At 51.0% G+C, this 18,451-nt stretch overlaps 1 protein-coding gene across 1 annotated transcript in view; it reads left to right on the plus strand.

The window, feature by feature from the left end:
• Positions 1-18,451, plus strand: part of LOC133085010 (OTU domain-containing protein 7A-like) — a 188,303-nt gene that overhangs the window by 156,127 nt on the left and 13,725 nt on the right. The window contains exons 9-10 of the mRNA XM_061181843.1: positions 6,417-6,544; positions 8,665-8,814. Coding sequence (XP_061037826.1) covers positions 6,417-6,544; positions 8,665-8,814 — 278 coding nt within the window. The remainder of the gene's footprint in view (positions 1-6,416; positions 6,545-8,664; positions 8,815-18,451) is intronic.

Below are 18,451 nucleotides of genomic sequence, written 5' to 3' on the forward strand. Positions count from 1 at the left end.
ACTCTCCAGCCCCCCTCTGCACCTATGTGCCAGCCCATCAAAGATGTCGTCATGGCTCCAAACCCTGCCTGGGAGAAGGGGTCGGGTCCCACCACTGGCAGAAATGCTGCCAGTGACACATGTGTCGACTGAAAAGAATGCACAACCTAAAAGTTGAGAATTATGTTTTGTTTGGCAGGCAAAACTGAGGACTTAGGCCCGGGAGGCAGCCTCTCAGATTACTCTAAGGGGACTGTTCTGAAGAGGTAAGGGAGGAGCCATATGGGAGTTGTTGCAACAAGACCAAATAGTCAGAACATCAAAAGATTACTGTTAACTAAAGAAAACCAGACATCTCAAGTTAAGGAATCTAGTGCTTTTCTATGTATGGGAAGATGCAAGAGTCTGGGCTCATTGAAATCATTCCTTTGATATGCACCTCAGCTCTCTGGAGCCAGTATCCTGTGCTTTCTCATCCTCAGTCTCCTCAGGATGCACCATGGGGGGGTGGCTGCAGTGACTGATGGTTTGATGGTGGGCATCCTGTTCCATCCTGAGTTCCCTCAGGGCTCACCATCCAGTCAGCTGTAATGTGATAGCTTGAAGGCTGCAGCATCCTCTGTTTATGGATACAGCAGGCAACATTTTTTCATTGACATACACATAGTGAGTGCCGTGCAGCTGTGCAAGGGGAGGAGACCCACATACTATGACGGAGGCCTCTCTGGGATGTACTAAGAGGAAAATCAAGGGTCAGAATAGCCCGTGTAGTGCCCTGCCTTTCACCTAGAGGTAGGGGGATGGTATGTGTATAGAATCTAAATATGCACATACATTCATATTCCTATATATGTGCACGTATGCACACACACACAAACACATATATGCTTATATTTTTTTAATTTTTATTGAAATATAGTTGATTTACAATGTTGTGTTAGTTTCAGGTGTACAGCAAAGTGATTCAGTTGTACGTATATATATATTCTTTTTCAGATTCTTTTCCATTATAGGTTATTACAAGATATTGAGTATAGTTCCCTGTGCTATACAGTAGGTCCTTATTGTTTACTGATTTTATATATAGTAGTGTAGATATGCTAATTCCAAACTCCTAATTTATCCCTCCCCCTTTCCCCATTTGGTAACCATAAGTTTGTTTTCTATGTCTGTGGGTCTGTTTCTGTTTTGTAAATAAGTTCATTTGTATCACTTTTTTAGATTCCACACATAAGTGATATCATATGATATTTATCTTTCTCTGACTTACTTCATTTAGTATGATAATCTCTAGGTCCATCCATGTATGCTTATGCGTTTGGATGGGAGGGTACACCAGAAACTGATAACTATGTGACCATAGATAATCACCATGGATGATGACTCTACAATTTATCATGCAAATTGGTACATTTGGAGGAGGGAGAGCGGCCACTGGCCATTGGCAACCCATAAAGCAGGACTTTCCTAAGCAAAACAGGAGGTGTGGTCACCTCACCTTGGGGAGGGGGACAGGGGAAGTGTCCTGGGGGGCCTGCACCCAAGCTGCGCCTCTGTGCGGCCGGGTGACTGCCCTTGGGCAAGACCCCACCGGCTGCCCAGACCGGCTTCCTTGTCCATGACATGGGCTCTTGCTGGGGTGGCCTCTAAGGCTGTGGCTGCCGTTTAAGCCAGGACACCCCCAAATCTGCACTGTGCCTTTTCATTCCTGCCACCGACTTCCATGCCATCTGGACCTCACTCCCCCGCTCTTGCTTCTTGGTCCCACCAGGAGGGAGGCCTGGCCCAGCCTCTGTCCAGGTCACCTCTTGTCTTCCTCAGGGGGTTTTCACTGGGTGGGTGGGGTATCCCTATGCTCCTGATTCCCCCTCCCCAGGTACACACTGAAGAAGAGGGAACAGGTGTGTTGTGGCCTAGAGCATGTGAGGAAGCTCTCAGACACGCCCAGATGTGAGGACGAAGCAGTTATATTGCGTGTTAGTCTTCTTAACAGTCAACACCAGTTACTAAGTATTTTAGGGATTTTAAGTGTTTTTTCCCAGAGGCGAGATCCTATTTACAATCCCGCATCTAGCATTTGCTCAGTAAACTCACAGGAAGATGATGTGAAGCCTTGGGATGAGAAGTGGACGTTAATATTCAGGACTGGTTTTGCTGGAGCTGATTTCTACCAACGGGCTCCGTCACAGTAACTCACATGCGCAGGTCACTGTTCCAAAGTGTCGTCCCAGTCATGAGCCCATTTGCCCCTCAGAGGAGCCTGAGGAGTTGTTGAGCCAACGTTCCAGCCTGCGTTCAATGAACAGGAATAGTCACTGAGGCTCTTGAAGCACAAGGGCATGGCCATGGTTTTGAAGGGAGAGTACAGAACCAGGACCCACCCCCAGTTCAAATTTGCTCCCTGCACCCTGCGAGCAAGGAGCTGGAGCAAGTAGGGAAGGACATTGGGATTCTCCAGCTATACCCAGGGTAGAGCTGGGACCCTCTCTGCAACCTCCTGGGCCACTGAGCGAATCACAGTTGACTTTTGGCTGTCATGTTCAACTCCAAAACAGGAGTGAAGAAAGGTCGCTCTGCTCCAGGCTCATCTCCATAACCCCCTCCCAGTTGGGCCTATACCCCCATCACTGCTGCCCATGTCTGGCCATGAGGCCTCCAGATGTATGTGGTGAAACTGCATGCTCCAGCCCTAGCACAGATCTGGGATGGATGGACAGACAGACAGGTGGGCAGGTGGATGGGTGGATGGATGGATGGATGGATGGATGGACAAATGGATGGGTGGATGGATGGATAAAAGGATGGGTGGATGGGTAGATAGGTGAATTGATGGACAAATGGATGATTGGATGGATGGATATATGGGTAGATGGATGGATGGATGGGTGAATAGATAGACAAATGGATGTTTGGATGGATGGATGGACAGGTGAACAGATGGATGGTGGGTGGATGAGTAGATGGAGGGATAAAAGATGGCTGGATGGACAGATGTTACCTGGGGGCCTCTGCAGTGCCTTTCATGGTGCCAGCTTGTAGCAAGTACTCAATAAATATGTGCTGGTTTTTCAGTTTGAAATACAATGGCCCTGCTTTGAGTTTTGCATGAGCAGAAAGCCACGCCACTACAGTGGTGCCTAATACTTAGGCAGCCGTTGCACCGTGGTTGTTGTGGGCCCCGTCTGCATAGCTGGTCGGGTATTTTTCTCTTGAGTACGCAGGCTGTAAGTCTGTGTTCTGTCTTCTCCATGCTGCTGCTTGTCTCGTTCAGCCGTACTCCTGCCTGTGAGCACTCACTGTGTGACAGGGGTGAGTGAGCACCCTCTCAGAGCCCTTGACCTCACATACCCTCTGAGCTGTGGCTGGACAGGATAACTACCCAGGATGTTTGGAAATGCACACCCGAGAGCATTGTGTTAGACTCGGCATGCGTGCATGTATTTAACACGCTCCGCTTCCACTTCCCTTCCCTCCCCTGAAAAATTCAGTCCTAAATCCATAGGTTCATCAAAGCAAGGTGGGCACCTGCAGTGGGCAGAGTGGGGGGTGGCAGGACACAGAGACCAAGGCCAGGGTGTCAGAGCCAGACAGAGTGAAGAGGGCAACTCAGGGGAAGGGCAGCAGCATTGGTTGGGGGTTGTTTACATACCAGGATCAAATAAGGAAATAGCTTAAGATTGGTAGAAATCAGGTTTCTCACTTTTGGAGAAAGGAGTTACAAGTAGAATGAACTCTGGGGTGTTAGATTGGAATTAGGAGTATCAGAGGACTCAAAGTTTCAGATAGATAGATGATAGGTAGATAGATAGATAGATAATAGATGGATGGATGGATAGATAGATGACAGATGAAAATGTCTGTGTACACGTGTGGGTGTGTACACACGCACGCACACACGCGTTCCCCAGCTCTATTTACTGAGTCTAGGAGCAATGACATCAGCAATAATCATATTTTGGCTTCTAAACACCGTTATCCACTATCTTAAAAAAAAAAAAAAAAAAAAAGGAGAAATGGATGAATCCAGGGCTGAAGCAGAACAGATAGAAGATGAATCTTGCTGACTGAAAAAAAAATGCACAACCTAGAAGTTGAGAGTTATGTTTTATTCGATGGACAGAACTGAGGACTTAAGCGTGGGACACAGACTATCAGGTAGCTCTGAGGGACTGCTCCAAAGAGGTAAGGAGGGAACCAGGATACATAGGCATTTTTGTAACAAAGACCAGGTGGTCAGAACATCAAAAGATTACTGTTCATTAAAGAAAACCAGACATCTCAAGTTAAGGAATTTAGTGCTTTTCTGTGTATGGGAAGATGCAAGAGTCTGGACTCACTGAAATCATTCCTGTCAATATGTACCTCAGCTCTCTGGAGCCAGTATCCTGTGTTTTCTCATCCTGAGTCCCCTCACTGTGCACCGTCAGGGGTGGCTGCCACAGCTGACTGCTAGATGGGGGAGGGGGGCCATCCTGCTTCCATCCTGAGTTCCCTCAGGGCTCACCGTTGGGGCACCTGTAGTGGCTGATGGCTGCAACAGCCTTTGTTCACTGAAATGGCAGGCGGCGTTTTTAGTTCACAACCTGGACCATCTTCTTGTGCTGGAAAGCAAGGATGTGCTCTAAAAAATGACGGGGGCTGTCACACAGACACAGATCCCACTTGAACAAGCCCCACTCACCAGGGCGGGTATCTGAGCATCAAAATAATCACATAGATGGATTATAACCCAGTGAGTCAAATAGAAGCCTGGAATCCAGAGGGATATCAGTAAATGTATCAAGGCTTGGTGAGGAGTGGAATATGTCTGTAGATTCCAAGTTCCTCCCCTTAAAATGCTTGTTAATTACGGAGAGGAAGTGAGCAGCTCTGCAAGGGGGAGCCTGGCCGATGGCCGCGAGAGAGATCCACCCAACTGGACACCACGAGAAGGATGCAGTGTAACCCAATCTGCTCTGATTGTGAGGAAACACACACCCAGACCATGGACATTCTACACAATACTGGGCCTGTGGTCTTCAAAAGGGCCTAGGTCTTGAACGTCAAGTACCCGGAGGAATGTTCCAGACTGAGGACGGCTAAAGAGACACCACAGCTGAATGCAGTACACCATCCAGAACTGGGGCAGATGGCACGTGGTGACTGGTGTCTTTCACGATGACAGATGCATTGTTGCATTCGTGATTAGACGAATTCCCAGTTCTGATGGTTATGTAGGAGAATATATCTGCAGGAACGTAACCCCACTCACAGGAAATGCACACGGAGTTCTGCCGGGGTGATGGGATTTCAGGCTGGCAATTTACTTTCAAATGGTTCAGAAGGAAAAAAAAGTTATTTATACTCTGCAAATTTTTTGTGAGCTTTTAGGTGCTGCCAATTTTTTTTTAAGTATTAAAATAAGGTATATTGAGTCACCAAAAAAAGAACAAGAAAAGACTATTGGTACAATAACAACAAAACTCCCCAGGTGATTATGAGGCATCCCCAAGGATTCAGAGCCTTTGTTTTAGAAGCCACGCAAGCAGTTGGCTGCAGGCTATGTACATAGAACCCTTTCCCCAGGCCAACCCACCCCAGAATTCTCAAGCAGGGCCACACTTGCTAACTCTGCCCCACCTGCTCAGAGACCGCCCTCGGTTAATTCTGGGTGCCCCGCCCCATTCGAGTGCCCAAGAGGCCCCATCAACCTCGGGGCACTGGCTTTCCCCTCTCCATGTTTCTTCCCTTTGGATTGGCCTGGTTGTTGAGAGACGTCAAGGCTACAGTTCTCTGCCCATGTCCTAGAGTCATGAGTGATGCAGGTTTTGGAGCCCACTCTTCCCCTGAGCCTCGGAGAAGAGCCAGGGGATGGCTGGGGAGGGTCTGAGTGGCCTGGGTTGGGCATTCTGTCACTCCCTCCACTACCACTCAAGGCAGCCTTCTTACCACCATCTTCAGTCGGGGTATCCCCTAGAAGGCCCACAGATCTTGGTAGCAGTGGACCCACTGGCCCATCAGACGTGCCCAGGCATACCTGACCCCTGAGGGTGAAGCTTCAGCCTAAGCTGCTGGATGTGAGCATGAACCCAAGGGGGAGCCTCCATCCCTCTTGCCCCAACTGCATCCTCGTCAACCCGGCCAGAGAACCAGCCCCCATGTTGTCACACACTCTGGGCGCCTCTGCCACCAGGGAGACTGCATCTTAATGGGAGCTGGCTGCCCACGTTGCCAGGTTCTCTGCCTCGGCTTCTCTCCTGAGACCACCCAACCCAGGGTCGGGGTGGAGAGCTGGGTTCAGTGTGCTTGCCAACATCAAGTGGCGTGGAGGGGGGCCGTGGCCTCAGATGGCCGCGACGGCCAGGGTCCACGCAGGGAAGGGCCACAGGGAGGTGTTTTGTCCTCCACTCCCTGTCTCGACTCAGTCCAGTGACAGGCTTGCTTCATTGTGTCCCCAGCGTGGACAACGCCGAGGACCCCGTGTACGAGAGTCTGGAGGAGTTCCACGTTTTCGTCCTTGCCCACATATTAAGGAGGCCCATCGTCGTTGTAGCAGATACGATGCTGAGGGACTCAGGCGGGGAAGGTAAGTTTACACATAATGAAACAGATGTATTTTATTCATCACCCAGAAAGCGTAACATCCCGAGTAAGGAAGAGACAGTCCAACGTAACGGCAGAGCCTCCAGAAGGACACAGAGCCTTACTCTGCCTGGACAAAGATCTTATTATTTCTCCTCGTTTCTCCTCGACTCCACATGTTTCTTGCTCCTCCCCATAGAGGAGGGATTACTCTTTTTTATCTTTTTTTTTTTTTTTTTTTGGCCGCGCCACACGGCTTGTGGGATCTTAGTTCTCCGACCAGGGATTGAACCTGGGCCCTCAGCAGTGAAAGTGCAGAGTCCTAACCACTGGACAGCCAGGGAATTCCCAGGAGAGATTACTCTTGGCCGTCCATCCACCCTGTGTGTCCACGGCAGGAGAAATGTGGCTGAGTGGGAGTGGGAATGAACCCCGAGGGGCTCCAGGCCCCACCCGTTGCCCACACCCTCCAGCAGTGCCGGTCTCATCCCAGAGCCACTTGGCCACTCAGCCACTCCAGTCCCCTCCTGCCCCTCGCATGTGTCTTAAAGAAGAAACAAGAAAGGCAGAAAATGCAAAGTCATCCGCAAGGCTGTGATGGGACCAGGGCTGGGGGAGAAGGAGGAAGGGATGGAGGGCTTCCCAGGGCCGGTACCCGCTGCACTGCCCATCACGTGTGCCCTCTCCCTCGGCCAGGCCACTACCTCCCAGGGTAGACACTGCCTCCCACTTTACAGACGAGGAGCCCGAAGCCCAGAGAGGCCACACAATGTGCCCCCGCCCTTGGCTGAGGCCTTGAGGAAGCAGGGTCAACCCAGGCAGGGAGGGCTCCAGGCGTGTCCTCCCTCTAGCCTTTCTGCTGGAGCCCACAGGGCACCATGCTCTCTGAAAAGGAGGGACAGAGGAGGGGCCAGGATGGTGGACGGACCAGGAAGGTCACCCGAGTGTAAGTGCCCTGCCTCTCGTGGCTGTGGTTACCACAGAAGGCAGAGATCTGGGAGTACCTTGGTCACTCCCAGTGACACAGGCCTGCCGGGGTCTGCAGCTCTCTGGGTGCAAAGCCTGGCTTCCCATCGGGGTCCTTGTACTCATCAGATCCCACAGAGCTGGGTCCACACTTCCTTCCCTTGCACCTGTCCTGGAGGGTGCAGCCCTCTCAAAGGCGGACCCACCCTGCCTCTCAGCAGAGAGGGGGGCAGAACAATGGTCACTGATATAGACAAAGCGAGGGTGGGGAGGAATCCTGAGCTCATCAAAGACATCCCTGACGTTGACTGTCCTTTCCTTCCACAGAAGGGCAGTGAGTCACTGAGTCTGAGGCCAAGAGGCAAGGTTCTTTGTAATTAACAAAACAAATGCCGTGTCAGGGCAGGTATTTCCAGTATTTACTGTATTTCAGTGAGGATTTAGGCTTTTTCCCTCTTTTGGTAAGGAAATGAACAAGATTGTGTCCCGGTTGCTAAAGGAGCTGATCCCCGTCTCTCATTTCCCATCTGACTCACGACTTGGGCCTGGAGTGCTCTCATTGAGCTTCTCAAAGCCTAGAACAAATAAGCTCTTAAACAGCACATATGTTGTTCTGTATGCAGATGATTTCGTAAACACAGGAGAGGAATAAGTACATTCAGGAAAACACGGGTTTCTAGGTGGCCATCAGCACACGTCCTGGCTGACCATCTGGGGTGGGCGTTTTGATCACCTTGGTGGGACGCAGGGCAGCAGGCAGGCCCGGCAGGTCACAGCAGAATCCCCTCAGCCCTGCTTGTTCCTAGGGTGCAGCTTGACAGGGCACAGGGACAAACGAGCCAGGAGGACTCTGCCCAAGGAGGCAGGTGGAGCAGGGTGCCCTGGTCAGGTACAGGACTTGGGGTCTAATGGGCCTGGCCCCTGCGAGCCTGGGCTTCCTCATCCATCGGTGGCAAGCATCACCTAGCTCCCAGGGAGCTCCTGGCAGGTGGGTGGAGGCCCCTCTGCTGTGGAGTAGGTGACAGATGACAACACCCGGGGCTGCAGCCTGAGCCCGCCCTCCCTTCCCTCTGCCCTGTCACCTCCCCCACGATGGTGAGGGATGCTCTCCGCGCCCCCTCCAGCTCCACATGCCCTCACCCTTGTTTGTGTCTGCAGCATTTGCTCCGATCCCCTTCGGAGGTATTTACCTGCCCTTGGAGGTGCCTCCCAACAGATGCCACTGCTCACCTCTGGTTCTTGCCTACGACCAAGCGCATTTCTCTGCTCTTGTGTCCATGGAACAGAGAGACCAGCAGAGAGAACAAGGTACGCCCGCCGCCACCTGACAGTGCAAGGTGGGGAAGGGGTGGGCCGGGAGGGGCAGGAGGCGGAATATGGAGCCCTCCCTGGGAAGCGCACTCAGCAATGATAGGTTTTGCCTAAAACTACCATATGCCTGCAAAAAAATATCATTGAAAATAATGCCATTTGCAGCATCATGGATGGAATGGACTTAGATTATCGTTATCATAGATTATCATACTAAGAAACTTAGATTATTATACTAAGTGAAGTCAGACAAAGACAAATATCATATGATATCACTTATATGTGGAATCTAAAAAAAAAATGATACAAATGAACTTATTTACAAAACAGAAACAGACTCACAGACAGAAAACAAACTTATGGTCACCAAAGGGGAAAGGGGAGGAGGGAAAAATTAGGAGTTTGGGATTAACATATACACACTATTATATATAAAATAGATGAATAACAAGGAACTACTCTATAGCACTATACTCAATATTTTCTAATAACCTCTAAGGAAAAAGAATCTGAAAAAGAATATATACATATATATGTATAACTGAATCACTTTGCTTGTACACCTGAAACTAACACAACATTGTAAATCAATTATACTTCAGTTTTTAAAAAAAGAAAATAATGTCACAGACTTTTAATTTAAAATATGAAGCAAATTAATAATCAAGCCACCCTTAAATAACTTTCACTGTGGTTCCCCTTCACATGTACGCATATATTATATGGATGTAATTCATCTCAGATGTAATTTTTAAAAGCCCGTCTACTTTGTTAGACCAACCAGACGATCAAAATATTAAAACTCTGGACTAGTAATAAATTTACACTTAATAAATAAATAAATAGTAAAATAAAAGCCCCTCTAGTGCAGAGAGTCAGCAAATTACAGCCCACTGCCTGTTTGTAAATAAAGTTTTATCGGAACACAGCCACACTTGTTCAAAGACGTATTGTCTGTGGCTACTGCTTTTGTGCCCCAACAGCAGAGTTGAGAAGCAGCCCCAGAGGCTGTGTGGCCTGCAAAGACTAAAATATTTACTAATGAGCGCTTTACGGAAAATGTTTGCCAGCCTCTGCTCTAAAGTAAGCTTTTGAATCAAAAGATGGATTTTTCCATTCAAATCATTACATGGGAGTTTCCTGCCAGGAGCCATTTCAGTGCTGCAGAGAGGCTTGCCGGGCTGGGCCCACAGGCTGCGCACTGCACAACTCCAACCACCAGTCACATAGACTCATGTGGGGCCTGTCTTCAGTCAATGCATTATGTGTCTGCTGTGGAAATGGCGGGATTTTGTTTGGAATGTTAACTGCTGATGGATGTGTGACTAACTGAGCAAAGAAAGGGAAACTCTTCCTTTTTCACTTCTGTGTCTGGTTAGACAGAGAACTCCCAGGATACTAAAAGAAGGAAAGACTGACCAGTTTCAGGGTTCCTGCCATAGGATGTGGTCCCAGGAAATCCGTGGTGGCTCATCCTGTGGTGATGTGAGTCCAGAAGGAGAGGGAGCAGGGCTGCAACTGCCTGTAAGGGGACCATCACGTCCTTTTCCTGTGCTATTTACAGACATCTCACTTTAGCCATAGGAAGACATATTTCGTCATTAAGGCCTGGTGTCATTTGCCTTTTCTGTTGTCTCTCTGTGTTTTGGCCAGTGAGAGCTGGCACCTCCCTCACAGCTTCCAGCTCTTCTCAAAGCTCACCGCGGCTCTTGGGAGACAGGAGGGCCCTTTCTCTGCAGCCTCACCCTATCAGCAAGCGATTGAAAAGACCAAAAGCCTTTCATTTAGAAGCCAGATGTTGGCCATGAATATTAAGAAGAAACTTAATCAGGATAGTAGGTCAGAGGCTCCTAACTGGGCAACTCAGGACTTTGGCTTCTATAGAAGAACTGTACAGAAAAAAATGAAAAACACTATAAAAGAAAGGTGAAATAATAAAACCATTATATAAAGGTGAAACATTTTAGAAACAATTAACATATCGAGTATAAATTTTAGAGAATTTGAATAAAATTGGCTGTGTTTCATTTAGAAATTTTAAAAAAAGAGGGCCCTTCTCAGGACCAGGGATCCAGGCCAGGTGCAGGACCTCTCACCCAGTCTCCCAGAGACTCTGTGGTCAGGGAAAGATCAAAGTCCCAGGGCTGGCATCTCCAGTTGCTGAGCAGGGCCTTCAGAGCCCGGCTCCCTCCTCACAGAGGCACTGAGCTTTCTTTCAGGCCTTCCAGATACTGCTTATGGATGCTTTCAAGGCCAATATGAAGGTGCCCTTCAATAAAAGGACAAATGTGGAGGGGTTACCGCTTAGCAAGGGAGCGTTGCAGAGGTGCAGGTGGTTTCACCTCTAAAGACTTGTTTTTCCCATAAGTGGATTCTGGCCCCAGTGTGGGTTCTGAGCGGCTGTGTCATGGGCTCCTGCAGCTCCGCCTACTGGCTTGCTCCTAATAGCAGTGTGGTCTCTGCCTCCGCGGCCCTCACGTGACCAATGTGCAGGGCTGCACATTGACCTGTTCAGTCCTCAGGACCATCGCACAAGCAGAAGCAAAGCACATGTAAGCGGCTCCCACTGGCTGGGTAACCTCTGTGCTACATGTCAGGCCCTCACACATTGGGAAAGAATACAAATGCTCTGCAGACTTTGAGGCTTTAAGTATTGCTACCGACACATCCCCTGTGCCACCCTCACTGAGCTGGTGGGTACTGGTAGGCGCAACCCTGCTTCCTGCTCCTCCCACTGGCCTGAAGTCCAGTGGTCCTGCATGCAGTATTTGTTTGGGGGGTCGAGGGCCCATTCAGTGAAGCACCTGTTGCATCCAGGTTTGGGGACCCAAAGATGACAGTGGCCTTGCCTTGGGGCCCTTACAACCTTGTAGGGGAGACAGGCAACCCCATCAAGCCACATACTATACAAGGCAGGATGTTTCCCGAGCAGGCATGAGCTCCATTCAGCAGGGGAGCGATTATTCTAATTGGGAAGAACAGACAGATAGACCTGAGCAGAAGTGCTGGGCTGATGCAGGGATGTTGCTGGTGGGTGGCTGGCATGTTGCTGGTGTGGCCCAGCAAGCACATGTCATAGGAGCACGACGGCATTGGGCCTGGCTGCTGCCGTGTCCTCACTGCGTGGCCTGAGGGGTCCCATGTGCCCTCCCAGCCTGTCCCCTTATCTGTTGCCGGTACAATAACACCCATCTCCCTGGAAATGAATGCTTTCTCCTCCCTTTCCTCACCCTCATTCCCTCCCCCCTCCCCTGTCCTCTGCCCTTTCTCTTCCTTTCCGCCCACTCTCCCATTTGGTCTCTTTTCATTTGACACATTTAAGGACATCACCACTTAATTATGAAGTGACCACCACGGTCACTTCCACACATTGAAGTCCTCAGTCACCCCTGGGAATGACATTGCCTGTCCCAAAGCCAGGCGTGTCCCCTGATCCTTAAATGTTGCTTCAAAGATAAACCTAAAGGCCTTGACTGGCTCCCTTCCTGGCCACCATTAGTGCGCAGCATCTCCCTGAAAGGACCTGCCATGGGCAGGAGGAACAGAGCAGACATTGTCCAGGGAGCCCATCACCAGAGGAAGCCTACCCCCAGGGTTCCTGTGGGGCACTGTCCTACCTTCTAGCCCGACGGTAGAGGCTGTCGGGGGCTTTCTGCAAATACCAGATCCTAGCAATTCTGCCATTGTTACCCAGTGGTTGAGGATGGTGGGGAGAAGCTGAGAAGACGTCAGGAACCTGCTCAGGGAACAGACTCAGACTCTCTTCTCAGCCTTTATGATGCCAAGAGAATGGAAGCAACCACAGAAGGCCATGATATTAGCCCCCAAAAGAAGATAGTTCAGAATAGCATTGGGCTGCAAGGGGCTCAAAGGAGAAAATGGCTGCTGCTGCTGCTTCTCTGACAGGGAGTCCTGAGGTAGGTGGCCCAGGGCTGGTGCATCAGCTCTAGACATTCTCAGGGACTCAGGCTCCAGCCTCTCCCTGCTCCACCATCCTTATCGTGTGGTTTCAGCCTTATGGTCATAGAATAGGTGCTGCAGCTCCAGGCATCACATCCATATTCCAGGCTGGACCAAATGCCTCTCTTCTTGAAACTTTGTCATTTCAGTTAGGAAGAACACCTCCCCTCAGGACTCGTGCTGGCATCTTACTAAGGCTGAGCTCCATACTTTCAGTTTCCCGGCTGCAGAGCAGCCTGAGAAGCGAGTGCAGTGGAGGAAGAAGGGGGTGAGGTGGTGGGTGAGGGTTCAGTGAGCCAGCTCTGAATCAGGGAGGGGATATGATGTTTCCAGGCAGTTCCATCTGGACTCTCCTCTTTATTTCACCAGCAATGACCACTCATCTGGGGAAGGGCAAAAGTGCAAAAATGAGTTCTTTACCAACTTGGGTCCTCATCTGGAAATAAACCACGTTGGCTGTCAGGCTCTCAATCCCCTAAAAAGCGGTGGTGCGTGAGGCTGTCAGTGCTGTGCTCCTTAGGAGAAAATCCATTCTCTTTCAACGCAGAGAGAGAAGTAGCCTTGCTCCCAGCGCCGCCGTGTACCGTCCGTGGACGTCAGGTTCCGTGCTGCCCGGGTGAGGGTGGCGCATGCGCCATGCCGTCCTGTCCGTGGCCACGCCCCCACAGGAGGAAGAGCCGGGGTGGGGGGGGGGGGGTCCTGCTGAGAGACAGACCTGGCGCAGCGCGGCTGAGTTGATGGCACGTTCCTGTGCCCCCCCACATCTAAATGCCACCAGGAAGTTTCATGCTCAGAGGCTTTCTCTCCTAGAGCCGTGGTTCTGTGCCAGGACCCCCCCACCCCAAAGCGGGCAGGAGCCTTCTGACCCTGCTGAACTGAGACCTCGGCCTGGCCCGGGGCTTTTCACTCCGCCTTCCAGAGAGTCTCCAGCTCTGTGCCTTCAAGCTGCGTTGCACTCTGACCCCAGGGAGCCTCCCAGGAAGCTCTTTACAGACACTAAGGTCACCACCCCCATAGCATCCTTGCCTACGAGGACCAAGGATGCTCAGTGAGAGGAAAGTTAGTGGGAAACCATCCTCTTTCTTCCTGCCCTTCCCTGCCGTGCGGGGCTTCCGTCCGTTCACAGGGCTTCCTGGTTGCAGGTTAGAGCCCCTTCGACTGCAGGTCACCAAAACCCAACTCGACATGGTTCAGACAGGAAGAGGGCTGGTTGTCACACACACCACACTCTCAACAGTGTGGGGCAGGTAGGCCCCCCGGGGCAGGTGGGGCGTTTCAGGAATGTTGGAGACGACCAGGCCCCTCCACCCCGCCTGCAGCCTCCTCACCTTCTGTTCCAGGCAAGCCCCTGCCGCCATCCCCTGCTGCAAGCAGGTCCTGTTTGCCCCCAAACTCCGGTGTCTAAGAGCATGGCCAGATCTGGGGCAAGAAGTATACACAAAGATCCTATCGCATCTTGTCCTGGAAGAAACAAGGCATCTTCAAAGACCGCGAGGGTAGTGTCAGAAGGGCTTCTGGGCTGATGGATGAGGCTCCCACAGGACAAGAGGGACAGTGAGGGTCATCACTGGAAGGAGTAGAAACATGATGAAGTTGCTTCGGTCCATGAATTCATAATGACGCTCGGGGAAAGCCTTCCTCATCAGCTCTGCAGGAAGCTCAGGTCCACCACCTTGGAAACATAAAAAGCAGGAAAGTATCAGGCGAGATCGTGCGTTTCCTCGGTGAACTAGTGACGGGACCTTTCTCTGAGTCCCAGTACCCTGGCTTGTCATGAAGGGAGAGGTGTTGGTAAGGGCTGAATTCATGTGTTGAAGAGCTAACCCCCAGGCCTCAGGCTGCGACTGTATTTGGAGATGGGGTCTTCAGAGGAGTAATTAAAATACAATGAGGTGATTAGGGTGGACCCTCATCCACTGTGACTGGTGGTCTTATAAGAAGAGGTTAGGACACAGACACACACGGAGAGGAGATTGCAGGAGGACACAGAGAAGACAGTCACCTGCAAGCCAAGGAGAGAGGCCTCAAAAAGAAACAACTCTGCTGACACCTTGTCCTTGGACTTCCAGCTTCCAGACTGTGAGAGAATAAATGTCTGCTGTTTAAGGCCCTCACTCTGTGTTCCACTGTTATGGCCGCCCGAGCAAACCAATTCAGACAGAATGAGAATACCAGGTTATTCAAGCCCATGGGAATGAATGAGAAACTGCCGTGTTTCTCATTATTTCTGGCTCAGTTCATCATTGTCACCTTCTTGACCAGTGGATGCTGCGTTCAGATCCATCAGGGGCCTGGTCGGAGTGTGTGAGCGCCCCACCCCTCAGCAGCTCATGCGTGGGGGTCCTGGGACCTGTCGTAGCTGGTGGTGGATTTTTTACAAAGTAATATTCTGCAAGCTCTGTAGATCCAGGTCCCAGCAGACGTTTGGAACATGGCTAGTCTCACAGCTCCTCTCCAGGGGAAGGGGTGGTCCCACTGGGAGGTCCAGCAGAACAAACAGCAAGACCACTGTATGCATGGTCGAGAGCCCCCAAAGCCTGCCGTGGGCGCCCGCTGCTCTGAGAGCAAGGTCTGGGTCTGGGGATAAGCAGCTGGCCCGTGGTCCAGGGGACAGGCTGTGGGCGGGCTCCAGCTCTCTTGTGTACACCCGCACGGGCCTGAGCCACGGGGAGGTTCATTCAACAAGTATTCACTGTGACAGCACACTTGTGACAGTGACAGCACCGGACAGCCCACACCTGGCATGCTAAGAGCTTGGAGTTGAATTCCTTCCTTCCCGGGGTCAGCCAGGCCTCAGGCATGGGTCTGAGCGGAGCTGAGCCTCACCAGGTGAGCTGGGCCCCAGAGACAGCTCATAAGTGGCCATAACAAGCTCTGCTACCAGGTGCCCCAAACTCAGGGACTGGTGTCCTCAGACTGGAGGCCTTAGGAAGGAGGGCCGGGGGGCAGTGGGGCTCTTTGTCATGCACCTGCTGGCCCCATCGGTTCTCTTGCCTGCAGCCCTCCTTCAGTGCAGCAGACAAGAAAACAGTCCCAGCCTGTGCCCTCAGCTCAGCTAGGAGAGGGACTAAGAAAGTACAGGAACACCAGTTTCTAGGATGGAACCGGGCATCATTCTCTGAAGCCAATGTAAGAGACTCTCAGACCACAGCTGGGCCCAGGCTCAGGACCGAGCCACCAGGCCAGGGGTGTGGGACACAGAGCATCAAGGTCCAAGGCACCTGCTGGTCCCCCACCACCGAGCCCAGCCGTCACCCTGCCCCAAGCAAAGGACACCTTGTGGAGGGCGCCCCCCACCCCGGACCTCCCAGCACCCTGGGATGGAGGCTGACAGGTACAGTCATCACAGGCCCAGAGAGAACAGCTATCTTGTTCTTGCATCTGAGGACCGATGTTCTGGGAGCCTCAGAACGAGACAAAATGTGTTGTAGGATGTGACATGGGACTGCCTTCTTCCCGCCACTCCCTTCCTTCCGCTTGGCCCAGTGCGTCTCATCTGAATGTGTCCAAGCTCCTGGCGGCTTAAAAATTCCATAAGGTGTCCTTTAAACCTCTCGTCCTTCCCTGTGTTGAAACTATGTTGGGAAGGAACCCACTGCTCCCTTACAGCTCTTTCTGCCTCCCCCGCCGCCCCTCACCCGCCGCTGCTGAGGTTGGCCAGCTTCTAGGAGGAGCCCCGCTGTGTCCTGCAGGCTGGGGTGCCCGTGGGGAGAAGGCAGGGCTTGCTTGCAGTGGGCAGGCTGGGGCTGGAGGGATTGGTCAGGTGTGGGCAAGCTGAGTGGGCAAGGCTTTGCCAGCGCATTTTGGGACTTTTTGTAAATAACAGTTACCCTTATTTTCGTGGTAACTTCCACAGGTGATTGATGGTCCCCTGCTTTCTCCACGGGGAGGATGTTAGTCCTTTGCCCCCAGGACACCTGGACCCTAGTTCTGCAGCTTGCAGGAAGGATCCTCCCATGCCCACAGCATGGTGCCCGTGGCCTCCCTGTGCCACGTCCTCAGATGGCTCTGCAAAACTCAGACCTGGGCTGAGTCTGCACCCCACAGTCACGCCAGTACTTGCAGGCACTTCCTGTGTGCAGGCCTGGTCTAGGTCCTTTCCAAGGGCAACACTTGACCCTCTGCATGTTCTGTGCCCACTTGACAGAGGAGGACACTGAGGAAGGAGGGCCATCCCCAGGGAATGGTCACAGCCGGTGAAGGGTCACTAGGGCAGGTTAGTAGGGTGGATGGTGCGACTTCCAAAAAGGAGACTTGGCCAAAGAGGGTGATAATCAGGGAACAGGCATCTCTCAGAGACAAGGTCCGGGAAGTGGTACCCAAGCCAAAGTTTGCTTGGGATATAATGGCAACTCACACCTGGTGACTCAGGGACCTTCAGGATGGGAGAAGGTGGGGGAGGGGTGCCTCGCTTCCTGGGAGATGTGAATACCATCTGTTTCTATTCTTTTTAAATATATATATATACATATATATATAAGGTAATTATTTCAATAGTTTTTCCTCCTAAATGCAAACAGCCTGAGAGCCTCTGGGGCACATCCAGGGGCCACATGGGGGTCAGGGTGCCCTCACGGTGTCCCTGTGCCTTCCCTAGGGGTTCCCGCTCAGGTGACCCAGAGAGCCGCGTTCTGCAGCCTCTAAAGAGCCAACTGGTCACAGACGGAGGAAGGGATGCTGATGTGAACAGGGGCTTGGACAGTGATGCCTACGCAGCTGTCAGTCAGCTCTGGAGGCTGAGACCGACATCCACGGATGATCACACCAGAGTGTGTAGTTTATTTACTGGAAACAGACTCAACACACCCAAAATGTGATATTTGAAAAAAAAAAAAAAAGTTTTTGCAAGAGCAGCCTGAAACTTTATCTCTTGCCACTTAGAAACAACACCCCACGTTTACAAAACTGAGCAATTTGGGAATTTTGTGGAGCCAAACAGAATAACCCCATACTACAGGACATGAACTCTGTCTTCAATCTGTATTTTATGCACAGCTCATAGTTAAATTAAATGCCAATCTATATTTTATGATTTCCCGAACCATATATAATGTGACATTTCATTTCCAGTCTATTTGACGACAAACTGTGCTTTTTCTTACATGATTGATTTATAATAAACAGCACCTATCTCCTATTAAGTAGAAATTGGTCTTAACAGGCTATGAATATTATTAAATATTCCATTTAAATGGATTTTATAATATAATTTTGTTAATATAGCTATCTAAAATAAAGTGATTTTTACTTAAAAATCACTTCTTTATCATATTCTAATCAAACTGGCCCATCTGTGGACCTGTCTGAATACAATAATGGAGGAATTACGTACCAACCCACCTGTTACTGGACGTTATAAGAATGAGATGAGCTCATGGTAGCAAGAAGGCTTGTAGAAACCAGAAAGTGCCTAAAAAATGCAAATTCCCTGCATTGTCTTTGCAATCAGCCTCCTTCCTCTTCAGCCACTTTCTAGGCGTGCAGTTTGCCACTAAAAGACACACTCAGCGTGGGCGTGCAGAGCCAACTTGCCTCCCCGCGTGGTCTGCAGGCAGCCTTGCTGGACCGCTCGCCCCGTTCCTTTGCTGCTCCTGCTGTAGCCTCAAGTGTGGCCCCTGGAGGCGTGGGCCACACCCGCAAAGGCCCCTCACTGTTGGAGAAGAGGAGGAGTCTC

Source organism: Eubalaena glacialis, chromosome 2 (assembly GCF_028564815.1).
Source record: "Eubalaena glacialis isolate mEubGla1 chromosome 2, mEubGla1.1.hap2.+ XY, whole genome shotgun sequence".
Taxonomy (NCBI): domain Eukaryota; kingdom Metazoa; phylum Chordata; class Mammalia; order Artiodactyla; family Balaenidae; genus Eubalaena; species Eubalaena glacialis.